Below are 27,051 nucleotides of genomic sequence, written 5' to 3' on the forward strand. Positions count from 1 at the left end.
CGTTATCAACTTTTTCCATGTAAATTATGTGGTTAGTCCATTTTGACCCTAGCTGTGTTACACCAGTGAAAATGACTCCTGGTGTTCCCTGCCTCTCTGATAACACAAAGATGATAATGTGTATAAAGAAGTATCTTTTCAGATCTGTTTAACAAGTCATTCATGCATATTTTAAGTTTTGTGTCAACATCTCAAGTGAGCAACAGATCTACGTAGGTTACAGACCTGACACTGTAGCGTGAGTTGTTCTGTGATCTTTGCTCTATGTACATGTTTACCAATGTAATAAATCTATGAGCTATAAACCCAAAGGTTTTGTATCTTTTTATGTAAATATGTGAACTTGACACTTTGACAATTACAGCTAAAAGCATGCAAACAATTTATGCTGTTGGAGACAAAGAGAAGGGTTAACCTACCTATGTAAAGAAAACAGACTACATGTGTACACTCTGTAATAGTGCATTTGTGGATTAGAAAGTTTGCTTTCCTTACATCATTTTCAACAAGAAAACATCTAGTGCCATGATACCAACTAAATGTATTGTTCTAAAATAATATCCACTATATGCTAAGAATCATCAAGGAGCAGAAATGCAACAGGAATAAACCAAGAGACGCACCATTTACTTTTCTTTTTCTGTCTAATACAGATTAACGATTTTTTATTTTTTTTTTTTTTAGATCTGACGTGTCTTGGCACTACCCGAGAGTAATTAATATCAGATTTTTACTTTCACAAAAGTAAGAAATAATTTTTAATTAAAAAAAAATCGAAATTATGTAAAATATTGTTGCTTGATTGCTTTAACTTGAACTTTTTTTATATGCACCTATTTCACATAGTAATACCTTACTTTAACGTTATTATGTTATAAATTACATGCAATAGTAAATCAAATAAAAAGGAATGCTGTTTCAACATTCCACTTAAAGTTAATTACGGTTCACAATGCATTTACAACATAAAAGTCACGTATTTACTCTGTTTGTGGTCACATATAAAGCAGCTGAAAGGGAAGCAAGGTGCTGCTTAATTAAATGTTTTTAGTTACCGTTGCATAAATAATCTGGTTTGTGATTTCTGGTGCGTCACATGCTCCGGTTTGGTTAGTCACTTTCTCGACGTAATTTCTGAGAAACGATAATGGCAACAACATCGCCGTAAGTTTCTATTTTGCTGTCTCCTAGCCTCTCTACTGATTGACGTAGAGAATTGACCAATTGAATGCAGCGCTCTCTGAACGATTCGACCAATCAGGTCCTCGCTCTGAGCTGGAACGGAAACTGTGTGACGGCTAACGGCATTTCGGCTCTTGAGTTTCATCCAACGTCTGATACTCATGAGCCAAAATGGCGCCCGAGGGTCTCTCTCGAAAACACACTGGGAGGGGAAAATGCTGTCCAATTAGAGACAGAACGAGAGGAAAAGAAAGAGGAAATGTCATTTTCACGCCTTCTCCGACTCGGCAGTTATTTTAGTAACATACAGCAGCAGTTGTGGCTCTTTGCGAAGCCTAAAGCGTTTGCTAGCTATGCATTTGTCCTAACTTGGCTCATAGTCACTTAGATAATTACGTGGACTGCGACAACTTAACTAAAGGTGAGTAAACATATTGCTACTGCGGTGCTTAACGCGGTTAATGGTGTTGACATGTCCTCGAAAATCCTGCAACTCGGGAAATAAACTGTAGCCAGTATTAGTGGTTTTGTAGCTTGTAGTTGCGGTCATTATATGTTACTGTAAAAAGAAGTTGCAGTCAAGTGTTACTTATTTTGTGTAATATTTGTATTGTGTGAACCTACATGCCTCCCTGCCTTGACACTTTGCTACTGGCACTCTTGAATTTCCGTACTGTGGGACAAATAAGTGAAATAAACTCGCCAGATTGTTCAATACTTTATTCCCTCGCATGTAACTTACAATTTGTCAGGTCTGTCTGAAAGCCATTGCTGACAGTAATAGATCAGTTGCTTGTTTTTCTCAGCATGTGTGTTTCTGTGCATGTTGTTGTAACTCCCAGTGAATCTCAGGATGGCCCAGTGGGACAGACTGAGGCAGCTCTCTGCTATTTACTGGCAGCAGCTTCATGAGCTTTATGACAGGGATGGTTTGCCTATGGATGTTCGCCACTACCTGTCGGCTTGGATAGAGAAGCAGGAGTGGTAAGACACTAATGCCTGTAATGTTATATGGTTATTACTAAACTGCATCTTGCACATAACTTACTCCCCATCTGTATGGTGTGTTAATTCTTAGGCAACGAGCAGCTAGGGACTACGGCCTTGCAATGGTGCTGTACCAGGTTCTGCTGGAGAATCTGGATATCCAGCACAGCCGCTTTGTTCAGGAGGAGTCATTCTTGCAGCAGCACAACATCAGACGCTATAAACAGAGCTTTCAGGTGTGTAAAAATAAACACCACTCAGGTATTTGTTTTTCTTCTGAATTGCTCTCTGTGTCTTTTTAAACATGTTTGCATTATGTTCAAAGGGAACATTGAGTTCCCATTGACGTCACCTCAGGTGTATTTGGTTGTAAAGATAAGCATTAGAAAAGTAATTAACATTGCAGCTCTAATCACATTCATTATGTTGTTTGCGGTAACAGTTCCTCATTCTTTTTTTTTTAAATCCTCACCTGATATGTGGTTCTGATAGAGGTATCAAGATGAGCCCTGTGTTTTGGCAAGCACAATCGAGTGGTTTCTGGAAAAAGAGAAGGAAATCCTGAACAGTGCTGAGCTGAATGAACAGGTTTGGGCAACTCTTATTTTGCTAATGTACTGTACATGCATTGTAAAGGGGACATACAACACCCTGCTGCACATCACAATAATAGAAGCGGCATTCACTGTTTATGTTTCTTTTGATATATGCATGACTGCTCTGTCAGCCTGGTGCTGCACAATACATTAAATTTCAATACCAATATGCACAACATTGCAATCTTGAATTCAAAGACTTTTGATTGCTGCTATTTTTTTTGTACTTTTTAAGGGGACTTTTGTTTATTGATATATTTTTTTACATTAATACTTTAATATACGCAACTGTCTCTCTGTAACTTAATCAACAGAAGAATCACATTGCTGTAGGTTTTCCCAGCCTTTAAATTCCCCGCTCCTTTGTTTCAGGTGCAGCTTTTGCAAGTTGAGCAGGAAGCCATGGAGACGACCTGTCAGCAGGAGCTTCAACGCAAAATGGCTGGACTGAGGAACGATGTGCAGGTGAAGATAGTGTTATTTTGTTTTGTGACTGATTTGCTCTGAATTGATAAACTGTATCATGCTCACCGATTTTTTTCTCATTTTCTGTCTTGTGCTGAATGTTGTGGCACATAGTGTTTGGAACATGCAATTATATGCCTGGAGGAGCAGCAAGATGAGTTTGATTTTAAATATCAAACCCACAAGATGGAAGGTTAGGACTTTAAAGGCTCCTAATTCTATTTTCATTCACTGATACTGAGTAATACTGTGGTCTGAATCACAGCTTCATGCTCTTTTGTCTTACATGGAAACTTTCAACCCACAATGGAAATTCTCATGCAGCTGTGACAGATGAGGCAAAGAAGAATGAACGGAAGAAAATGTTTCAGTCACTAATCAACAAACTGAATGACTATAGAAAGGTACGAAGCTATTACTATTTACTAATTGTGAACTAATTATTAAAAGCACATTAATAAAACACATTAAATGCATCCAAAGTAAGAATTCCTAATGTTTTCAGTCAGTCACTTATACTTTGATGCACTGTTCTTGAATTCATTAAAGTCAGATAAAGGTTAATGGATATGTGGGGTTTATCTTATCATGTTCAATTAAGAGCTATTGCTGATAAGAAATCTACAGCATACGTTTTAGGTTTTAGTTCTGGTGGAATCAGCTGCTAAGACCTCAATAAAAACTTCAATTTGATATCAAACGTCAAAAGCCAGATCAGTGTATCTCTGTTTTTCCCTACATATTGTGTAATTCTTTTTATTTATCTTCTATATTTAATATTTAGAGCACCCTAGCAGACTTGAACAAGCTTTTGGACCGGGCTGAAGACCTGATCAATCTGTTGGTGCGGAAAGAGCTGGTGGACTGGCAGAGGAGGCAGCAGAAATCCTGCATCGGTGCTCCAGACAATGTTTGCCTAGATCAGTTGGAAAAATGGTATACTTATATACTCCCCTTATAAATTAAGTTTTAGAAATGAACTATTTCCACTTACAGCTTTTAAATCTCGATTCTCTTTGTCTTCTAGGTTCACCTGCGTGGCAGTGTGCCTGTTCCAGGTCCGGGAGTTTCTCAATAAGCTGGACGAGTTAGTGGGAAAAATGTCCTATGAAAACGACCCTATAAAGGCCCAAAAACCTGCACTAAATAAGAGAGTTGATGCTCTTCTTAAAGACTTACTCAAGAGGTATGCCATTACAAGGCAGTTTGGTTTGTTCTGCTGATGTTTGGGGTTGTTTTTTGTGAAAATGCACTGATACTTAGTTTTTTTTATGATACTTCCAAGTTCGTTTGTGGTCGAGGCTCAGCCATCCATGCCTCAGGGAAAGGGCCCCCTGGTTTTGCGTACAAATGTCCAGTTCTCTGTTAAGACAAGGTCAGTGTTGCACCATGTGAAGTGCTTTTTAATATTTTTAATATTTATGCATATTAAAAAGAGATTTGAGAGCTATTGGTTGTTTTTCAGAGTTGTAATTATAAAGTTGTGCCAAATGGTTTTCTTTGTGGTCTGGTTTGCCAAAACCATTTTTGATACTTTCTGATTTTTTCCCTAGAGACCATAACAGATAAAAAACTTAAGCAAGTGTTGCAGGTTCCTTGATAGATGTTCTAATTTTGAATTCAGAGAAAATGAACAAATTACAAGATTATTTTTATTAATACTTTATACCAGATCAAAAGTTGTGATCAACAATCCGAGCAGAAAATCATCCTAATCCGATCTCTGACCATTTGATTCGTGTATCTCTATAGACATATAAAACATGCAAATTTACAACTATTTTAATTTTATTGTAGCTTATCACATAATAATAACATTAATTCTGATCAGTGAGTGGTTTGCTGTTTTGTTTTTACAAATATTACTTAGATCTATCACCTTTTTTGTTTTGCACTATAAGCTTCTATCTAAGCCGTTCTTTGTTTTGATACTTCAAATCTTAGACTTCTGGTTAAGTTTGCTGAACTGAACCACTCCATGAAGGTGAATGTATCCATGTCAAGGTAAGATTTCTAGTTTACAGTATTTAATTAGTGCTCACAGAAGTAATCCCCTGCCTTTAGTTTTTTCCTCCATGTGATAACGAATGACATGTTATTTCTTCTCTCTGGTCGCTGCCCTCCTCTCTTCGGTCTTGAATTTAGGGAGACTCCTCAGATCAAAGGGTGAGTTTTGTTTCTTCCCAGCCTCAATGTAACAAGAACAGCTGGGTAGATTTTTTTTGTTTCCACTAATGGCGGGTCTGTTTGTAGATATCGGCGCTTCAATGTGCTGGGAAGTGCAACCAAGGATTTGAACATGGCTGAGAGTCTCAGTGGAGGCATGGTTGCAGACTTCAGACATCTGGTGAGTATTAATGGTTTGAAAAGACTTGGTAAATGCTAACCAGTTAATATTTCTACAGCATTTAAGCAAGTTTAACACAGTGAAACATCCATGTTTAAATTATTCCACATGTTTAACAGTAAATGTCAGATTATCAGAGTAGTCATTGGCAAACTTTCATAGTCAGAATAATTTTAACTTGAAGTGTTTGCTTTTTAGTCTCTGAAGGAGCAGAAGTCTGGAGGGGGTGGAAAAGGAATCAGTGAGGTGAGTTAAATTAAATCAATAAACCCTCAGTTGGTTTTTTTTGTCATGGGTTTGATCTGACGGTGTGTTCTTGGACAGATTTCTCTGAGTGTTACAGAGGAGCTGCACATCATCTACTTCAACACTGTCTTTGAGCTGAAGGGCTTTTCAGTGGAGCTGCAGGTGAGGTTTTGGCTGCTTCTTTTGATTTACAACTCTTAGTAACAAGCAGCAAAGATGTTAATCATCAACACAGCAATGACCTGCACTGAATCTGTCCTTCCCTCACCCCTGCAGGCCTCCTCCCTTCCTGTGGTTATTATCTCAAACTCCAGCCAGCAGCAAAGTGCCTGGGCATCTATCCTCTGGTTCAACATGCTTAGCTTGGATCCAAAGGTGAAAAGTCACACTCTTTACCTCACAACACTTTGCATATTGTTAACAATGTCAACAATGTTAATATTCGCGTCTTTGCCCAGGATATTATGTTCTTCACCACCGTTCCTGCAGCTCCTTGGCCACAGTTTGGAGAGATGTTGAGCTGGCAGTTTCTCTCTGCCACAAAACGTGGTCTGGATGATGATCAGCGCAAAATGATTGCACACAAGCTGTTTGGTAAATGCTTAAAAAGTTAATTAAGAATTTATTCTGAGAGAAATGTGTCGTTTGTATTGTATTGGGCTGCATATGTATTATTATTCCTGTCAGGATAATAACTTTTCTGGAAAATAAATTGTCCCAGGAGTTATTGCAATACACAATCATTTTGTTTTGAGTTGATTTTCAAGGAATATAGAGTAATTACATAATAATGCAAGTATGCCTTCTGAAAGATTAATACACTTCAATTTCTAACAAACATTTAACACTGGAACTGGAAGACATTTTAAATGTCCAAAATAATTAAACAAAACAACTGAAGCAACAAATTAAATGGACACTGAAATCTCTGTAAACCAAATCGTCCTTCAGAAAAAGGGGCTAGTTGCACCAGACTGAGTTTCTCTTCCTAAACCTCTCAGTATTTTGTCCAATTCTTACAATCCTCCCCAGTTGGTGTAACTGAGTCAAGTTTGTAGGTTGCCAGCTCTCTGTTTTCCCTTTGAGATTAAAAAAGGGCTTTTTCGTAGTAAAAACATTGACTTATCTATTCTTTGCAGCTGTATCAGTGATTTTCCTAAAGTCTACTTGAAAGATCCAGGACTGGAAACAATTTTTATGACCTCAGTTGTGTCAATAATAGCTACTATGGATGTTGTACCTGTCTTTAAATACTAGGGAACTAATAAGTTAATATTCTGGTATTTTTCACATCCTATATTTTCAGCATTATCTTTGCTTTGTTTCAGTCTGAGATAAAACTGCTTGCAAATATAAACTTTATTGTTGGGGAAAAAAAAGAAGTGTAGTGTAATTCCTAACAGCTTTATTAGATTTACAGCAACTACATACAGTAAAAATAAAGTACCTTGTTGCTATCTTAAGGTTTTATATAATAGGAAGTAATAAAATACCCAGAGGTGCTCAGGCTACAAATTTAAATATGAACGATACATGGTGCATGACACTTTTAGTTTACCATTAACATCTAATTGCACTGTTATTTAAAAACAACAACAAAAAAATTACAGGACTGTGTTATACACCCGTTGACATAGTCAACAAGTGTATAACAATTTTGTTTCAAAACATTATTTCTCGTCCAAGTAAAGTCCGTCTCCCAAACATTATCCAGTACCATGACTTCATGAAATAAGCATTTGCCCCTGCAGCTTTTTTTGTCCTCCGTTAAGTAAATCAGTTCATTAAGCCATGCGTCAATGCTCATCTAAAGCTATAATTTTGTCATTTAAAGACATTAAAATGTCTAAAGGGCGGGCTAATGTTTTTCACGTGGCTGTCTGAAGACTGTAAAAACCTGCCTGCACTTCTACAGGAATTCATAATGATGAGGGTTGTGCAGCATAGTTCAGTGTTTTCGCTTTCAGACATGTTTTCTAAGAGCTAGTGGACCTGAATGGACATGAATAATGCAGCTTTCTCTCTGTGCTCTGCCAGGGAAGCAGCAGAACTACGACATCTGCCAAGTGACATGGTCAAAGTTTTCAAAGGTGAGAATGGAAAGTAGATCATTTGTTGTAAAATAATGTTTTGCGATGTTCAACGTCACCATTTAATGCAACATTTGCGTATATGCACCTAAACTCTAATTTGTCTTTCAGTTTTTCCTGTATAATTATAGTTACAGTGGTTCTTGTGAAAATGTTAAGAACTTTTTACATTTACACAACTTGTATTATTATTCTGTTATATTGATATATATTTTTTTCTGTTCATTTCAGGAAAGTGGTCCTGAGACTTTCTGGGTGTGGTTTGATGGCATCCTGGTGATGGTGAAATCCTACCTGGAAAACATCTGGAGGGAAGGGTGAGTGCTCTGAATTTCATACCCCGCAGCAACTTGGGCCTCACATATATCCCAACCATCTAACACTGTTACACTACAATGATTTTATCATGCATTTATGATAATATCATAAATGCATGATTTATGATTTCATCATAAATGAAATCATAAATCATTTCATTAATGTGTTTAACGATGAACACATTAAGGTGTGCTTATCGTGAAGCATTTAGTAATATTTCTACACACTTAAATGCTAACATTTATGGTATTCCACTTACATATGTGTGGGATTTTACAGGACAAATCAACACAAACTAGCACATCAAGCGACAATGGAAGCAAACTGATATGTAGTTCGCAAATTAATTTACACAAAAAATCTGAAAAATGTGGCATGCATTGGTATAAAACCTCAGTTTGTATTTTACCACAAACTTTGAATCAACAGTATGTTGTGGTGGTGGGGAAAATTGCAAGAGAGAGCCTGTTAGAGACCCTAAACATACAGCAGAGATACAATGGCATCATTTAAATGAAAGATTTTATGTACTGGAATGGCCTAGTCAAAATTAAGAGAACACTTAAAATGATCAGTTTCTCTGATTTTACTTTTTGTAGGTATATGTTTGAATAAAGTGAACATTGTTCCTTTATTCTATGAACTACTGACAACACATCTCCGAAATTCCATGTTAAAATGTAGTATTTATTTGCAGGAAATGAGAAATTGTCAAAATAAAACGACGCAGTGCTTTCGGACCTCAAATAATGCAGAGAAAACAAGTTCATATTCATTTAGAAACAACAAAACTAATGTTTTAACTCAGGAAGAGTTCAGAAATCGATATTTGGTGGAATAACCAGGAGGTTTTCAATGGGGTTCAGTGCAGTGGGATATTCATTTTTTTCCAGCTATATATGTATATATTGAAGATTAGGAGGCGTTGAATATAAATTCATGGTACATTTTTTTTTCAGATGTTTATTCGTATAGAAAAACTAAAATACCTGTATCAATTTGATTCCATTTCACAATTAAAACAATTTATATCAATCATATCTGATAGAATCCCAATGAAAAACACAACACTTCTTCATGCTGTGTAGATATGTTTAGAAGTTCTGTAAAGTATGTGGCTGTTTGGTATTTATTTTAAAAAATACAACACAAAATGTTATACAGAACAACCATAATTTTGCAGATCTAGGGTTTTCTTAAAATTAGATTGCAAATGTTTTAGATCAATGACCTGTAGGACGAGCGTGATCTAGTTTGGTGTTATGTAGTAGTAATAATAATAATAATGATAATAATAATACATTTTGTTTGTAGGTGCCTTTCTTCACAATCAAGGCCACCTTACATAATTCAACATGAAAAAATAAACACGTAAGAGTAAAGTGTTTTTTTCTTTCTTTCTAAATGCAGCCTTATTATGGGTTTTGTGAGCAGAGGAAAAGAAAAACTGCTCCTGAAGAAGAAGAAGAGAGGCACTTTCTTGTTGCGCTTCAGTGAAAGTGTGGTGGGAGGAATCACCTTCTCCTGGGTGGAAATAGACTCAACTGGTTTGACATTTTTTATTTCAAAATACATTCAACACCAAATAAAGCTGTTTTATTATTCTTTCTGTTTCATCACTCTTGTATCTTTGTCATTAATTTTAGGTGAGCCTGATATAAAAACGGTCCAGCCCTTCACAAAAACCGATCTCTGCCAGATCCCGTTCCACGAAATCATCAGAAATTTCCAGATCTTGGAAGCCGAAAACATCCCAGAAAGTCCTCTGCTTTTCCTGTATCCCGACACTCCAAAAGATGAAGCTTTTGGAAAGTGGTACTGTGAGAAGAGTGGAGGTATGGGTTTCACATGCCACTGCAAAATTTAATTTACACCCAAATGTTCTTTACACTGCAAAAATACAAAATCTTACCAAGTATTGTTGGACTAGTTTCTATTCCAAATATCGTAGGACACTTGAGATAAAACAAAACTAACTTACAAGTAACCTTTCATCAAGAAATATGAGCTTGTTTTAAGTCACTAATTTATTAATATTGATAAAAATTAACTTGTTCCATGGGCAGATAATTTCACTTATAACATGGGAAAAATGTCTTGTTTCAAGTAAAATGATCTGCCAATTAGTTAGTACTTTTTTGTCAATATTAAGGAATTATTGATTTAAAACAACCTTCTTTATCTTGCTGAAAAGTTTCTTACAAGTTAGCTTTGTCTTATTTCAAGTGTGCTAAAGTTAGACTAAAATTACTTGGTACGGTTTTGTGTTTTTGCAGTGTAGATATTTCTACAAGATGTTATTGTGGCTAAACGCACAAAATCACATGTTTTCTTTGAACCTTTTCAGCTGACAATCCTTACATGAAGTACATCAAAACCAAGCTGATGTTTGTTTCTAAAGAGTAAGTGTCTTTCTTTTCTTGAATGAGGCTGGCTTTTTTGCTTGCCAAAAAAAAAGCAAAAAAATAAAACCCTAACCCTTTTACAACCTTTTATAACAGAAGAAAAACAAAATAAATAGTTTACCCACTTAATTTTTTAATAATATGAGCTACTGGTTGTAATGGCTGTTTGTCATTGGTCATGTAGGAACACACTGGAAGCTAGGTCACCCATGTCCTGTGACATGACACAGGGTGATTGCCTGGAGCCAATGAATGGCCTGTATGGAGAGGCAGCTGGTGAGTCCTGGCTCTCCTTGCTGTCAAATCCAGCTGAAAACCTTCAAACCAATCAACCCCATCATCAGAGAGCTCTGTCACTGCTTTAGTTTGGCTTTGTGGTGTTTGAGAGCAGTGGGGAGCATGCGCTAAGTGATGGCTGTGACACCGCTGAGCATGTCTCCCATTGTGGGTTGTTTCTTCCGCATGTTCATGCCTGTTGTCCTCTGTTCTCACCAAACCTCTCGGGTATCTGGGTTACAAAAGATGGTTACTAACATTTTCATTCAGTCTGGCTGCATTTAGGTTTTGCTTTTTTACATTTCACTTCATGAAAGTAAAAACTGCATTTCATCCAAATGAGCAGAGATTAATTAGGAAAACTAAAGATATTTTAGTCTTTTTTTTTAGCATAATGAAACAATGAACCAAGTATTGACTTAGAAAAATGATTATGTTATAATTAAAACTAGTAGTATACTTCTAATTGTTTTTTTTGCAGAATTATGTTAAATACTCATACTTGTTCCCATTTAGTGTTAAATTGTTTGAAAGGACCACTGTGTGACACCTTCCTAAAATAAAGGCATAAGTTAATTTTTTCCAAAAGTGTTTTTTCTTTGTTTTGCTGGTATCGCTTTTATTTAAAAAAAAGACTTAGTCCATTATTAGGAAGGTGATAATAACACACCTTGCCTGACAGGGAATGTGAGTCCATATGCATTTCAAGAAAATAGGCATTAAAAGTAATTTTTTCAGAAATTCAATTCAAAAGTTAGGTACTTTTGAATCGTAAAAGTAATTTTGCAATTCAGTAATTTAGTTGTAAAAGTAAAAGAACTATAATGCAATTCAAAACTAAATTGAATTACAAATATACAGATTCATTACAAGCAGAGATGTTAAACAAGTGCTTATCTCTGGTGATTTTGATAGTTATGGCTTTCAGCCAATGAAACAAATAAATGTTTCATTTGACTAAAAAATCATACAGTAAGTAATTGTTTTATCTTATTATGGGCCACCCGGATGGGGCAGCAATCAGTACCATATGTAAGAAAAAAGTCTGGTCAAAAAAAGAAATAACTACAGCCTGGAGAGGATTATGAAGCCTGTTAAAGAATTTGCAGGCAATTCACAAGTGGAGGTCTCCAGCTGGTGGAGGCTTTATTGAACCGTCTTATCTGGGCTGAGGAGAAAAAAAACTGGTCCAAAGTCCTCCTTTCAGATGATTGTAAGATTAAAATTTAATTTGGAAATCGATGTCCGAGAGTCTGGAGGAAGAGTGGAGAGCCACAGAATCCACATCGCTTGATTTCCAGCATTAAGTTTCCACAGTCAGTGATGGTTTGGGGAGCTGGTGTTGGTCCACTGGGTTTTCTGAAGTCCACAGTCAGAGCAGCCGTCCAGCAGGACATTTTAGTGAACTTCATGCTTCCTTCTGTTGAGAAGCTTTATGGAGTTTCTGACTTCATTTTCCAGCAGGACTTGGCACCAGCCATATCACCAAATTCCTGCTCTAATAACCACAATAGTACATAGTCAAACCAGTCACTGATTGACTGGTTTGACCTAATCTTTATTCCAAATCTGTGAAGTATTGCCAAGAAGAAGGTATGAGGCAGCAGATCAGACAACACAGGCGAGCCGAATGCCGGTGTCAAACCAGCTAGGGCTTCCTTAACAGACCCAGCAGTGGCGAAGCTTGTCACCTCCATGCCATTCCGCATTAATGCAGTAATTCATGCAAAAGTTATTGAGTCTATAGTGGAGTAAAAAAACTTTTCATAAAGCTTTTATTTCTTTTACAGAATAGTTTTTTAATGCTTTGATTTCAGAGGAACCGAATTTTTGGTTTTCATTAGCTGGAAGTCATAATCATTCAAGTTAACAGTAATAAATACTTTGAAAAAGGCATTGGGGTGTAATAAAAAAATGAATGGCTTGGTTTCACCTTTTCAACTGAAGTACTTCTTATTTACTGCGTCTTTACTTCTTCAAATCTTTTGTTTTGAGTTTTATTAACTCAAAATAAAACGTATGCCTTGCTGCTGCTGCATTACCTCAACTACAGGTGATAAATTATACTTGGTTCAATTTCTTCTCCTCTGTGCTTTCATGCAGAATCAGTCCTTCCTTTTTTATTTTGTGCACATGACCAAATGCCATTTTTAATCACTCTCACTTCCCCTTTAAAATCAGAGTCATAACGACACAAATGCAGCCGCAGAAACCAAAAGCAAAGCAATAACTTTCTCTTTCCTGGTTTTCCTCCCGCCTAGAACAAGAGGATGAACCTCATATTCTGCAGTCACAGCTGGAAACCTTTCAGGATCCCATGCTGAGCAGCTCTCTCGAACCATTGGAGGACGATTGTCTGTTGTACCCGAGCTTCACTGATTCTGACTTCATACAGCCCGACTCATTCCTGACTGATTTCAACATGTTAGCACCCAGCCTCCTGCCTGCACAAACCTGTGGAGGCATTTTCCAGTAGATCTGTGTATGCCGGCCATCACTATACTAATATGCTGACCCCTATTTGCAAAATCCATGTAAAGAACTGTGATGCAGTGAACAAGCTGAATATTAAACACAGCAGTTCATTGATTTTCCTATCATGTTGATAAGTCATTGTCAATCTTCTTCGCCCGTTAATATTTATGCAAACAAAACGTCAAAGACTGAAGGAGCTGGTTTTAAGCCTGGAATTTTATCAATTCATTTTTCAAAGATTAGAAGCAGAAAAATGGTCAAGTGGTGGGAAGTATTGTATAAAGCACTTTGAAGACGCCTTCTTCTTGAAAATGTGGCTCTTAAATTATTTTATTCTTGTTGGGTTGAAACTTGTATTTTATTTTGTTTTGTTGAAATTTTTATGTTTTTAGCTGGACGTCCACGAACCCTGTGAAGAATTGTCCTAAACCAAGGCACTCCTTTGATTATTTTATATGCAGTCTATATAAATTCACTCAATTTAATCAGTGTTGTATCATAAATCAACATAATCTCGGTGAAACTGTGGTAAAAATTTACCCTTTTTTCTTGTGTTACCTTTAACATATTGTTTTCCCAAAGCTTGGCTCTTCCTTCCTTTGCCGTTATAACATTCATTTACCCGTATAAAGTCTTTTTACATATATTATCTATTCTTGCACTTCCAAATAGTTTGTCATTTTGGCTAAAAAGTCTGTTCTACTTTAGTACTCTATTTAATCTCAGTCTTTATATTTTTTTGGTGAAATGGAAATCGTTTCTAATAAGCTGTCTTTTTAGCTGACTTCAGATTTAAATCCAGTTGTTCTCCACTGTTAATTGCACTTCTGGAGAGTTTAATTCACTTGGTTTATGTAATAAAGCTTGTTGAAAGAAAACAATTTGATTTGAATCACGTCTTGATTTACAGACTGAACTAGTCATTTATGATCACAGGTCATACACATTTACTTGGCATAACAACATAAGAATGAAAAATATCCACCTACGTGGCTTCAAACTGGGCAAAGGAATATTCTGCTTAAATGTTTTGGTATAGATGTGGATAACGTTGGTGTGACTATTAAAGACGTGCAGATGATCTTAAACTCGCTGTTAATTTTTGTAATGTTAACGGCGATTGAATAATTGAATAATTTTCAAAAACCTGCTTTCAGGATTCAGCTGAAGACCTAATAAACCATTGTGAGTTTTTCTAGAGAGTTTATAATATGCATTACATCAAGGTTCTCAATCCATTTGCTAGATATACATGACAGAAAGTCATGGATTACTAATTAAAACTATGATTATCTCAAAAACAGACAATACATTTAGGAATGCTTCACTTACATAATTTTTTTTAGCTTGATATGAACATTTGCATCACAAAATGAACAAAATGAATGTGACTTTTTTATACCCTGCTGAATAAATGTATATTTAATAGTATAATACTCCTTAATTCTGCTTCTGCGGGAAATAGACTTGTACTGTCACATAATTATTTTGTAGAAAAATGACATTATTCAAAATTAAAAGAATAAAATGTTAACTCAGAACTTTAAGTATATTTAGATTGCTACTTTATGGATGCTAAAAAAGTACAAATATTGTACTTTGCAACAGCATGTTTTCATCTAATCCAGCAGTGCTAAACAAATAGCCTTTGTTCACCTTTTTGACTTTTGCACATCTTGTTGCTTCATGGCTTAAAGTGGAAGTTTGGTTCACCAAAACTTTCCTGTTTTGAAATGTGTAACAGCAATCTAGCTTATTGCACACTGTCAAGTTAAAACAGCAAATGGTGTAGTTGTGTGAGTGCAATACCATCTCCACCCAGCTGGCACGTGGCTCACAGAAAATCAAGCACACCCGTCTCTCCCACTCAGGCCTTCAGGAGCCTATAAAGCAACTCAGCACACCTGTGTTTGAGATAATCTCTACAAACAAAGACCTCATCTTCAAGCTCCTGCAGAACACCACTGGTAGGAACTGAACTTTAAATCTGTATTCAGAGGACCTTGCTGGCTTTACAAAATGGATTTATGAAAGTAGTTCATTTTGTTTATTTTCTTTTGATGACTCAAAAAGTAATTTGTACTTTGTGTGTTTGTAGGTTTTCAACCTGCTCAGGTGTCATGAAAGAACAGTGATTTAAAGAAAAGAAAAGAGAAATAAAATAAAAAGATGACACTGAGAAGAGTTGGTCCGGGTTGTCTTTGATGGGAGCAAGCCTTGTCAAGTTTGGGCAGAAGCTAAGGTGTTTTGTAGAGACTAAAAACTTGACACACACAAGGAGACATGAAAAGACCAAAGTTGAAACTGGGGCTACAGGTGGTTGATGTTTTATCATCTCTCAATAATTAATTAATATAACAAAAAAAAAAAGGCAAAACCATTTATAGGTCCTCCAGCGTCTAAATGTCAAATTCTTGGTCTTTTTTTGTGATGTTCTGCTTTTGTGTGGGTGGTGGACAGTAACTTAAAAGAAATTTACCTTTGACGTCATCAGCTCTGCCACAGCCAAACTCCAGACTCAACAACCGGACGTTGTTATTGTGTCTTGTCTCTTGTCTTGTCTCTATGCTGTAACTGCGAAGTAATTTCCCTGCTGGGATGAATAAAGTACTTCTATTCTATTCTATTCTATTCTATTTAGAGTAGTTTTATAACATCATGCTTTTTACTATTTTAGACATGGGCAGAGTGTCTATTCATTTTAGGGTTTTAAAAGTCCCAGAATTGACACATAACTCTATATTTGTGTCTGTATGATGACATCATTTTACAATATTAAATTTGATGTTCTGATCAAATTACTCAGTACAGATCAGTCCTTCCTGTGGACTGTGGTGTATCACTCAGGATAATAATTCATGACACTGTTACACATATTGGAAACATCACTCAACTACGGACTGAAAATGGTTTAAATTTTAAAAGTAATTTACATTGAGAGGAAATAAAAATGAATGCCCTGATCGTTGGGTGGCTCTAAACTGACAACTAATTATTGCACATTTAGTGTTGAAAATATTTAAACAGAAATTGATTTTTCTGCAGTAAAAAATTATTTTTGTTAAAAGACTGCAACTTTGTTTCTTTAGCTTTTTTTTTTACCCAGCCATATTCTTTGTGAATCAGTTCGGTTGTGAGTTACAGTTTGTGGTTTTTAATTTTGTGAGACCTACATGCAGTACCTCATAAAGACATGCAGGGGGGGCAGTAGAGCCAACATCTAAGTCCAAAGAGGTTGATATTGACAGGCTCAATGAATTTCCCCTCTAATAACAATAATATCCTATAGATATAATTTTGACAATAATTTTGAAAATAATTTTGAGCTGAGCATATGTTGGTCAGAACCCTGTGTTTGAAAAATTAAAAGTCAGCAAAATATCATTAAGCTAAATAATTACATTATTTCAGTGTGGAGTTCTTAACTTGCACCAACAGATGCTTAAGTTTATGAACTTTTTTTTCCTTTTTTGTTGTTGCCGATCAACTAGAATAATCTAGATAATTATTTATTAACGTGAGGGACAATACAGGAACATGTAACGCAAAGACTGACTGTCAAAGCATTTTATTTTTTTTTGCTACTACCCCCAACATTTGAAAATGGGAAAATATTAGGTCACTTTATTTATGTTATTTTTCTGGTTTTAACTCAAAATTATTGATAATTAGCCAGATAGTCCAAACATATGTTGTCTGCTTGAGATGACGTGTCAAAAACTTGAAAAGGACGTTTAAGTAAAGTAACCTTGAATATGTTTCAGAGGGGATGTTATAATTCCTGCATGTATGTGTTTATGTTTTCTTACAGAGGTTACCACTGTGTGCATGAATCACTTAGTCAACAGACAGAAGTAAATTAGAAAGAGTGTCTAAGTATTACCCTTATGAGTCACATAGTGCTTTGCTGCTGTTAAAGTGTTTTAAACAAAACTGGGTCAAGAAAAAAATCAGACTCCCCAAGCTTCAAAACAGCCATAGACAATGCCATCTGTGTTCCCAGATGGAGGCTTCAATAAATTGCTAGCATGTCTGCACACGCATATTCCACCCATTTTACATCATCATAAAGGCCAAATCACCTGAGCCCTTAGCTTTAGTCATGCCGTGTCAGCACAAATAAGACAGCGTTGAGACAGAGCAAGTTCCTGAATTATTGGAGTGTTGTGTTAGCTGGGACTGTCCTGATCTAGTTAAGCAATGAGGGCTCTTTCTGGTGTGATGTAATGAACACTTCCACAATCTGTAATGACAAAGCACCCTGCTTTTCCTTCTTATCCCGAATGACGTCACGACACAGTTAACCTCTTAAAAAAATACAATTTATTGCACAATAAACAACATTTATCTGCATATTGAATTACAAAGTGTGAATTAAATTTATACTTCAAAATAGATGTAAATATCTATGAGATATAAGAATATAAGAGAAGGAGCTGTGATTTAAAATCAGATTTTTTTTTTACCTGATCAAAAGAGCTCCGATCCAGAACCGCACAGCATTCTGGGAAATATGAGCAAACCTCTCAAAATTGGTGGAATCAACCGTATCAACTAACTCAGTCTTTGGTTACCTAGCAACAACCAGTTTCAAATTCTTTCCAACTTTAGTTACCTAGCAACAACCTGTTGAGTAACTGGAAGTTTAAGGTTTCTCATAACTGTTTAAAAATAAAAACCAATGGCGTGGAGTAGAAACTGCAGATAAAACAGGAAAGGTTATGCCACCACATTGACAGTATTTCAGATATTTAAAACAAAAACCTAATTAATAATTATCTATATTGACAATTACTGACATCGACTTCATGCTAAGTTTTTTTGGTCATGTAGTCCAGTTCTAATAGACACAATAAAAAGTCAACCCTGGTAGCTTTCAGGGGATGTTTTCCCTGAGAGGAAGAGCCCTGCTGCATGACCCAGAGAAGACATGAAACCGGGAAGCCTGAAATGGACACTATGGACTCGTGGATCAGTCAAAATAGGTTCTATGAAATCAAACTTTGTGGGTCTGACGCCAGCTGCAGAGGCGGGTGAAAGGAGCAGCAGCTTGGCTGAGCAGCTCGCTGTAGGCCTGCCGAAACTGTCTGTTCATGAGCGCATACAGAATAGGGTTAATGCAGCTGTTGAGCCAGGTGAGGTTGGCACAGAACATGTGCAACATCTGTGGGGCGCGGTTTTCTTTGTCGGCTATGTTTAGTAGCATAAATGGGACAAAGCAGCACACAAAGCAGAGAAACACAGCAAAACACATGCGGGTCACACGCTTGAATTCGTTATCCTCTGGAGTCGCAGACTGCAAAGCGGGAGCAGTGCTTTGGGTCACTAGCTTGTCGTCTGATGACTTTAAGGGTAGAGCTGAGCTCTGAGGTGGGAGAATAGCCTTTTCATAAGCTTGTGTGTTTTGGTCCGGTTCTGCTTGGCTGCTCATCTCTGAGCTACATGTCTTCCCCACACCACTTTCCACTCCGCTATCGTCCGTCCCCTGAGCTGAAGGAGCAGGTTTCTTCCTAGAAGAGAGTTTACTCAGCCTGTAGCGGCGCAGAGCTTTTGACGCAAGCCTGACTTTTTTGTAGATGAGCATGTAGAAGAGTCCAACACATCCTAGACCGATGAAGAAATAGAAGAAAAGCAGGATGGTGGTGTAGGGGCGGCCTTTGGTGCGATGGAAGCTGCAGGTGCACACCTGAGGCACAAACACGTAAACAGACCAGAGTGGGCCGTAGCTGGCCAGACCCAGACCCCAAGCTGAGACCACGAGTAAAGTAAGTCCAAGATTGGAAAACACGCGGACGAAAACAGCTCTTTTTGCAACCAGGAGGTATCGGCTCATCGCCACCAGGCAGAGGGTAATGATGGAGACGGAGTTTGAGAGGAAGAGGAGCAGCCCAAAGAACTGGCACCAGGCCTGACCAGTACGCCATCTGAGGTGCAGGTAGGAGTCTACAGAGATGGGCTGCAGGATGGTGCAGTAGAGAAGGTCAGCCACCGCCAGGTTAACAATGAGGACGTTGAAGCGAGTCTGGAGACGGGAGTCCAGGGCGAAGGCCAGGACGGTCATCAGGTTCCCCACAGTTCCAGTGATGGTTACACAACATCCCCACAGCACGGCAAAGTACCGGTACTCCACCACCGAGGAGCTGTAGCAGGAGAAGTTACTGTCCTCTATTTGGTTTGTGTAATTCATCTTTATGCTGTGAAAATAACAGAGAAGTTGGTTTCCGTTAACTGAAAAGGAAGTTATACAGCAGGTAGACAAAATTAGTTCGCCACTTCCCTCTGCTGCTCTGCCTGAAACCACTAATGTGGATTTTAGCTTTGACAAAATTTGGTTTCTTTTTAGCTGAGTGGAGGAACATAGTCGTCTAATTTTGTTGCGTAATGTAAAAATATTTACATAAATGTGGTTCATAATTCACAGCAGAAGAAACTATTGCCGTTTTCTATACTTTTATAATACGACCACCATATACATATATATACAGCCCTGTAAAAAATTAAGAGACTACTTAAAATGATCAGTTTCTCTGATTTTACTTTTTATATATTTACATATATACGATGGTTATTTCCCAACATATACTGGAAGACTAATGGTAGGAAGGATGGAGCAAACTGCAGGTCAATCCTGGAATAAAACCACTTACTAATAGAGGAGTTTAGATCAGTGTGTGAAAATATAATAATATAATATTCCTGACTTTCAAATATATTTAAGATTTGAAAGTCAATGTCTCCCCAAAATCTGATTGAGTGAACAAATTTTCAAAAATCTCACTCTCTAAAATTGCTTATTTGGTAGAACCAAACCCCAAAAGACCTACAGCTGTCATCACAACAACAGCTGACTCTACAAAGGATTCACTCAGGGGAGCTGAATGCAAAACAATGCAACATTTTTTTAAGATTTATATCTGTAGTACTGTTGAAAACCATGCACCATTTGCTTTCCTCTTCAAAACTATTCACTGTTTTCATTTGGACCTGAATAAAACTCAACATTTAAGGTTGTTACTTAGCAAAATGTGAAAAGGAATACAATAAGGAATAAAATACATACTAAAACACACAGGGTGCAGTACATGTTACACTGAACAGACTCCAATATAATTTGAAATGTTTAAATGACATCTGTGGTTGATAAAACCAACATTATCAGATGAGATAAAAGCCAGATTGCACCTAATGATGATGAATAGATCGTTTCTACATCCTGAAGGAAAGGAGTGGGAATGATCACACAACACAAGCCTCTCTACATAAATAAAAGCACTTTTGCTCATTAAAATTCACTCTGACTAGTGAACAAATTACCCTCGAAATAGGTCACAAGTCAATGAAAGCGTAATGGTTTTAAAATTAAAACGGCAGCTTTCTTGAAAAAGAGCATTGAAATAAAACATTCTGTAAACATCACATCTATGTTTTCAGAAAAACTCCTGAGTTGTTGATAATGAGGCATCTGACCTAAATATGACGGAAAATTAAGCATATTGAAAGGAAATGAGACGCAGCTCTTACCTTTACGCTGCTCTGTGTCTGTCTAGTAGTTGCTGTGTCTGCTAGTGATTCTTCAGCTCTTCTGACGGGCTGCGTGTTTCTCTTCCTGCTGAGATTACCGCTCTTCTGGATCCTCTTTATTAGGCTGCGATGCTGCAATAAGCTTGTTTTTTTGCTGCAGGCGGAAATTCTTGTTTTCTCAAGCAGAACCTTGTATTATAAAAGAAAGAAGTCAATATAGACCTTAATACACAATGAAAAAGCAGAAGATTAATAAGAGGGATCCTATCTGAGAAAAGAAATCCTCAGATGGTTAATGTTTCAAAACCTTTATAACCACTGGAACCCACACCCTAAACTACAGTCCAAAGTAAAACACAAACCATGTTATACTACTGCTGCCAATAACTTTACAGTCACATTTTTTATTATTTCCATTTAAGCTACAAAATTACTTTTGCAATGAAAAATAAATAAAAGTAACAAGGAAGCATTTTTAAAATAGAAACTGTATGTTTGATTTTAAGTTTCATGCAGAAAAACAGTATAATTCTGGTTTCTTTGAATTTCTGGTTGCCACTTAAGGACAAAGTTTACAGAAAGAGCTGTTCTCCTGCTCGCTTGAAGTTTATAAGAAGTGGCAAGAAGTTTATAACTTTAATGACTAGTGTTACAGGTCCTTGGTACACTATGGTCAGGTCTCCCTTACAAAACTATCTGTTGAGCCTCAGCTTAGCTAAAGTAGGACTTGGATTAGTCCTTCTAACTCTGGCTCTGCTGACAGCCATTACTTCCTGTTAACCCTTTATGTCCTAAATTTAAAATCTCTGCCTGGATATTTTTGCTTATTTTAATTGTACGCAGTTCTTTAAATGTCCTGTGAGCAAATACATTTGCCCATTTATCCATAACAGCTGGAACTTTTAATATCTAGCAAGTTATTTTAGCAATTTATCATCTATTAAAAAATTGCCCCTCAGATTCAGAAACTGTTGGAATCTTTCAGATAGCGCCAAGTGTGGCAGGATTACGGTACTGCAACTTTGGCTGGACTGTTGCCGCTACGTTTAAGACTTAAAGGTTAAAAGGCAGTCATTCCTTTCTACTGTCGCCACATGCTTCCTGAGTAGTAGTGCTTGTTTAAGGGTCAATGACTCAGTTCAATCTGCTGGACTTCTATTGATAGATCACTTCTTCCAGTGATATAATCGTGTTATTAAATAGTCATGTTTTCTATGTGCCTTGAGATAATTGCTGTGAATTGGCATCATGTAAATGAATTAAATTGAAGGGAGCTAAAAGGTGACATGATTCACTGAACCATTCGTTTGTTCTGTGAGTCACTGTCGGTCATTCCCTCCTGAAGGTGCGTCTTTAGGAGAGCAATGCATGAAGAGTTTCTGTCACTTGGTTGAATAACAGGGAAACCACTTGGTGTTTTCTTCTGGCTGAGGATGTTAAATTGATGGAGCCTCAGGCCATCTATGTTTAAGTCTGCCTCCTGTTTCCGACAAAACAACATCCCCTGTCTTTGAGACGTAGACGAACTGCTGAGTCCTGATATGTGTTCATGTAGCTGCTGCGTAGTTTTATAAATATGGAGGTCAGAATATCTGCACCACTAAGCTTGAGATTCCCAGAAACTCCAATGTAAGAAGTCCAGGAGTCTTCCATGAAATCGCTTGCTGTTCATGTTGTGGATGAATCAAAGTCTAGACACTATAATTGAACTCTGACCTCAAAAAAGGCTTCTGAACTCTTGCCATGGAATAACTTAGCAAAGACCCAACATTTGTAAATGTTTTTCCATTTTGTCTGACGTAGACCATCACACTGACTCGTAAACTTGGTAAGTCCAACTCAGATACTTCACAATACAGAAGTGACCCAACAAGAGGAAATGATTAAAGGGGTTTTTTTTTACTTCCGCCCTAAATTTAGGAGAGAAATCTAAATTTCCCAACAATATATATGTATATATAGTTCAGAGATGATTTTAACATGTCATCAAAATATAATATCTTTGTGCATTCTTCTTTAGCCTTTAATACTAGTAAACAATAATATTAGATATTTGATCAAACCTTACTGATTCACAGTCTAAAAAAAATAGATGTACACAACAAATAGGATTGTTGAACTGGAAATTAAATTAATAAAACACTTAAAGTCCATACAAAGGACTCAAAATACCAAATCTGCTTTATATAGCAGAGAAAAGTGAGGAGTGATGATTATACAAGGGAAAGAGAGACACAATAAGAGACTTTAAAATGATCAGAACAGCAAGAATACAAATTATAATACCAAGGAGCGAACATTCAGGATCTCAAAACTGCTGTCAGAAAAAAATCTCAAGTACAACTTGTATTTTGTTTTCAGTGATGGAGTTTCAAATAATTGTTATAATTAAACCCAAAATACTTTACCTTGCAGGTCAAAGAGCACAAATTTATATCAAATGGAGACCAAACCGCTGGAATCTGATTGTACACATTTCAGGTTTAGACTAGTTATTATAAACTACAAGACCTTCCTGTTTCTGTCATTGTGTGGTTAAAACAGTCCTTCCTGTAAAGACACGGGTCAAAAATAAAAATAGACAGCAAAGCAAATGTAGCAAATGAAGTTCATAGTTACCACAATGGCTGCAAACTAGACAACGTTTTATGAAGTTCAACACATTTAAACGTTTAAACGTTTAAATGTTTAAACGTAAACATTTAAACGTTTAAACGTTTAAACGTTTAAACATTTAAACGTTTAAACGTTTAAATTTTAGCTATTTAGCTGCATAGTATTTAGCTGCATAGTATTTAGCTGCATAGTATTTAGCTATGCAGCTATGCTGGACATAGCTGCATAGCAGCAGCTATGTCCAGCAGCTGCTGGACATAGAATAAAATGAAACCAGTTTCATCCAGTCTTACAGCAAACCTGTGATCACATCAGTAGTTTTATAAAGTCATAGTAATGATTCACTATGACGATCAAATCAAACTCTGACGCGCGCCACGTTGTGGTGGTTTAACTTTACGACCACAAAACCTCTACTGTCTTACTGTTTTGCTAAGACTTTTTGAAAATTATTTGTCATTAAATGCTTTAGTGCACAATGTGTAGAGATTAACAGAGCCTCTTTAAAAAAAAAAAAAAAAAAAAAGAGGCTCTGTTTTTTTTTTTTGTAAATTTTTTTTGTTCAGTTCTCGAAAACGACACCCCCAAAATGAATTTCATATATCTCAGGAAGAACAAGGTGTATTTGACTGGTTCAGGTATCAGAATAAAGGTAATATTCCAGAGAATACTCTAGCGGTGTAAATATCTGCATTTGAGTAACAGCAAATACATATGGCACACAGTGTTTGCATCAGACACAGTGATTATTTACTTATTTACTTTAGCCTGAATTTTACTCAACAGAATGTAAACTTATCAAGCAGCAGTATTACATAAAACGTTTGGTGAGCATTCAAAATTAAATTAAAGTTCACCTACTCTTTCTTTTTCTGTTCTGCAGAGCAAACCTGATTCCAGGTTGAACGGAAAACTAAAGCAAACAACTCAACATTTATTCTTGTTCGATTTGAACGATACAACAAAGTACTAAAAAAATCTAAAGTATTTAGCTGTCAAAAGACGCGTCTGGAGAAAAACCTTTTACAAACTTAGAAACTGAAAAAAATGCATATATGCATAAAAATACTTTTTTTCTGGGAGAGGCACGGTGATAAAAATCAGAAATTAAATATTACATCCAATAATATTAAGAAGAGTCAAAGACCTATTAATCCGATTCACAATAAATAAATAAAAACAATATCAACCACCAGATGGAGGCAAAGACCTCTACAAGTTTTAATAGCAAGTTGTGTTTCAACTGCGGTTTTACATTCAAGAGTTTACAGGTTTATTTTGTTCCCCAGAACAAGAGTTCGCCATCCGTTTGTTTGATTAATCAGGATTTTAAAAAAGTCCAGAACAAATTTACTGTCTTTAGCACATGCTCAGCTTTTCAGAGGTCAAAGTGTTTGAACTACTATTGTCCATTTCTCTAAAGCCATATTTTGCAGAGAGAATACAAATTATAAATGATATAAAACGACCTTATTTACAAGTCAAGAGATGTCACAAAATGCATCTGGGAAAAAGTAATATGGAGTCCCATATTATTAGGACTATTAGGACACTTATTTCACTACTTCTGCAAACTTTATGTTTTTTTTTAACAATTACACTTTTACCATTTTCTGCTCATTCAGGATATTATAACCATGTCTTGTGTTGTTGAAATCTTCTACAGTATAAAATATTCAGTTTTTTGTGATCATCTTGGGTATTATTGAAATTAATCAAATATCCAATCATTCCTGAGAAATTCTGCTAAAAACTTTGCGCTCTTTTACATATTTTCAACTTGAAATGCCATTCAAACTTTAAATTGCAGTCAAATCCTTCAACTACTTTTGCTCATTTCAAATTTTGCATGTTTTTTTAATTTTTTTTTTTTTTACAGATTTCAAAAAATCCCTCTGGGAATATTTGCTTGCATTATGCTCAGTCTGCAAAAAAACCCCCAACTTAAACCCTAATGCCAAACCTTATTCCATCCATCCTTCAAACCATAACTCCGACACTCCATACATCCCTCCTTTCTGAAAAATGTACGTATTAAATTATCCAGACCAACCCTAAATCTAAACCTAAATCCAACTTTGACTCCAACTCTCCTTCCCGGTGCAGGACGCTGCCCAGAGAATAATCATAACATGAAGAAGCTGCAGAAATTTCCCATTACTGGTTGAGAGTCGTCTTTCTCCAGCTTCCAGTCTGTTTATTGGTCTATCCTCCTTCTGTCCTCCAAACTCACTCGTCTCCTGTGAACATGTCCCCACCTGTTGGTGATTTTCACTGTTTCTACTTCGGCAACAACTCCTCCTATTTTTTTTTTTTTACCCTCCCAAGTTGTTTTATTTTACATTTTTTGCTTTATTGGCTGATTCTTTTTAACAGCATGGCTTTCAGAGTCAACTGAGACAAGATTTGAATTTTTGCTGTTTTTGCAGTGTCTTTGTTTTATTTGTTTAGCTTTTAGTTCCCATTAAAACCATCCTGATGGGGCCTCTTGTAGTGTTGCAAAAAAAGGCAGAAAGTTTGTTTTTCTTGCTATGTTGTCAAGAAAAACGTTGCCAACATAGCAGAAATATTAAAAATAAATAAGACAAGGTAAGAGGGAGTAAATGTCTACCGCCTTGGGTTGCACAAACATTTATTTAATTGTTCAGTTGACGGATGTCATGCAGCGTTAACCAATCCTGGTCCTCTAAACTGTTCTGCATATTTGTACTCTGCACACTCCTTTATTTCTTTACACAACAAATATTGTCGTAGAGCAAAATAAATACTTTTTTAAACAATGCACAATGCAGGACGTTTATTTGAGTATTTACAATACACACACAAACTCACTGTTCTACATACATACAGTGGATTGCTAGATTATTTATACTGCTTTATGTTTTTGCATTTTGTGACTTTGTTGCCCAGCAAAGTTTTGACTGATGATCAGCAGGCAGAGAAGAGAACGTCCTTCCTCTGTTTGGCTGCCTGATTCATTTATGACAAATCCCAGGTACCACTGGAGCTGCTTCCTGAGTCAACTGTACATTTATGACTGACTACAATCCATTGACACATGTTGTAACTTGTCATGAATCATAAAAAGGAAAAAAAAAAATAAATCAAAATGCTTGTTGAAAAGAGCAAAAAAGGAGAAGTATAATCATGCAATCTTATCTCCTGCCTGTGGTTAAATTGTAGAAATTGCAATTTAATGTAATACTATCAAGGAACTGTATGCCACAGAAGTTATTTTTTATTGTTTTAATGTTCTTTACTGACAGCTTGGACAAACAGTGCGGTGGGTCTGACTGCCTTACAGTGTCAGAAGATGAACAGCTTTCTACAAGTAGTTTCATTCATTGAAAATATTTCATCCTCTGATAATGCGACTTCTTCAAATATTATATACAGTTTTCATGATATAGTTTTCTAACTTCTTATCAATTTTATTTTTTCAAATGTTTTGTCTACTCCACTGACCTATGTAAACTTATTTAACGCCTTGCTGCCCCTCAACAATTACTAATAGAAATATGAACAAA

The 27,051-nt window shown here is 36.4% G+C and overlaps 2 protein-coding genes and 1 long non-coding RNA gene across 3 annotated transcripts; 2 read left to right on the forward strand and 1 right to left on the reverse strand.

The window, feature by feature from the left end:
- The first annotated feature begins 1,414 nt into the window (after positions 1-1,414).
- LOC102236235 (signal transducer and activator of transcription 1-alpha/beta) lies at positions 1,415-14,268 on the forward strand. Its single transcript, XM_005799845.3, has 24 exons — positions 1,415-1,603; positions 2,025-2,166; positions 2,261-2,405; positions 2,662-2,757; positions 3,138-3,230; positions 3,345-3,423; positions 3,555-3,634; positions 4,015-4,166; positions 4,258-4,416; positions 4,516-4,605; positions 5,175-5,234; positions 5,376-5,396; positions 5,484-5,577; positions 5,776-5,823; positions 5,902-5,985; positions 6,100-6,198; positions 6,282-6,417; positions 7,861-7,913; positions 8,145-8,230; positions 9,642-9,778; positions 9,878-10,066; positions 10,579-10,633; positions 10,821-10,912; positions 13,174-14,268. Exons 2-24 carry the CDS (start codon positions 2,036-2,038, stop codon positions 13,386-13,388), a joined length of 2,394 nt encoding a protein of 797 aa, XP_005799902.1. The 5' UTR covers positions 1,415-1,603; positions 2,025-2,035; the 3' UTR covers positions 13,389-14,268.
- An 889-nt stretch (positions 14,269-15,157) lies between these two features.
- On the forward strand, positions 15,158-15,566 carry LOC111605919. The gene is made up of 2 exons (XR_002751901.1): positions 15,158-15,354; positions 15,486-15,566. It is a non-coding gene; the product is annotated as an uncharacterized LOC111605919 (long non-coding RNA).
- Positions 15,567-17,690: 2,124 nt separating this feature from the next.
- On the reverse strand, positions 17,691-21,213 carry gpr84 (G protein-coupled receptor 84). Its single transcript, XM_005799908.2, has 2 exons — positions 20,909-21,213; positions 17,691-19,581 (listed from the first exon to the last, which is right to left on the reverse strand). The coding sequence occupies exon 2, from the start codon at positions 19,572-19,574 to the stop codon at positions 18,384-18,386; it is 1,191 nt and encodes a 396-aa protein (XP_005799965.1). The 5' UTR covers positions 19,575-19,581; positions 20,909-21,213; the 3' UTR covers positions 17,691-18,383.
- Between the last annotated feature and the right edge of the window lie 5,838 nt (positions 21,214-27,051).

Source organism: Xiphophorus maculatus, chromosome 20, assembly GCF_002775205.1.
Source record: "Xiphophorus maculatus strain JP 163 A chromosome 20, X_maculatus-5.0-male, whole genome shotgun sequence".
NCBI lineage: Eukaryota > Metazoa > Chordata > Actinopteri > Cyprinodontiformes > Poeciliidae > Xiphophorus > Xiphophorus maculatus.

Excerpts from the sequence above, each read along its gene's own strand:
- gpr84 (XM_005799908.2), bottom strand. The coding sequence starts at position 19,574 with ATGAATTACACAAACCAAATAGAGGACAGTAACTTCTCCTGCTACAGC.
- LOC102236235 (XM_005799845.3), top strand. The coding sequence starts at position 2,036 with ATGGCCCAGTGGGACAGACTGAGGCAGCTCTCTGCTATTTACTGGCAG. Across the intron at positions 5,235-5,375 it reads GTGAATGTATCCATGTCAAG|GGAGACTCCTCAGATCAAAG; the intron begins GTAAGATTTCTA and ends TCTTGAATTTAG. Across the intron at positions 10,067-10,578 it reads GTACTGTGAGAAGAGTGGAG|CTGACAATCCTTACATGAAG; the intron begins GTATGGGTTTCA and ends GAACCTTTTCAG.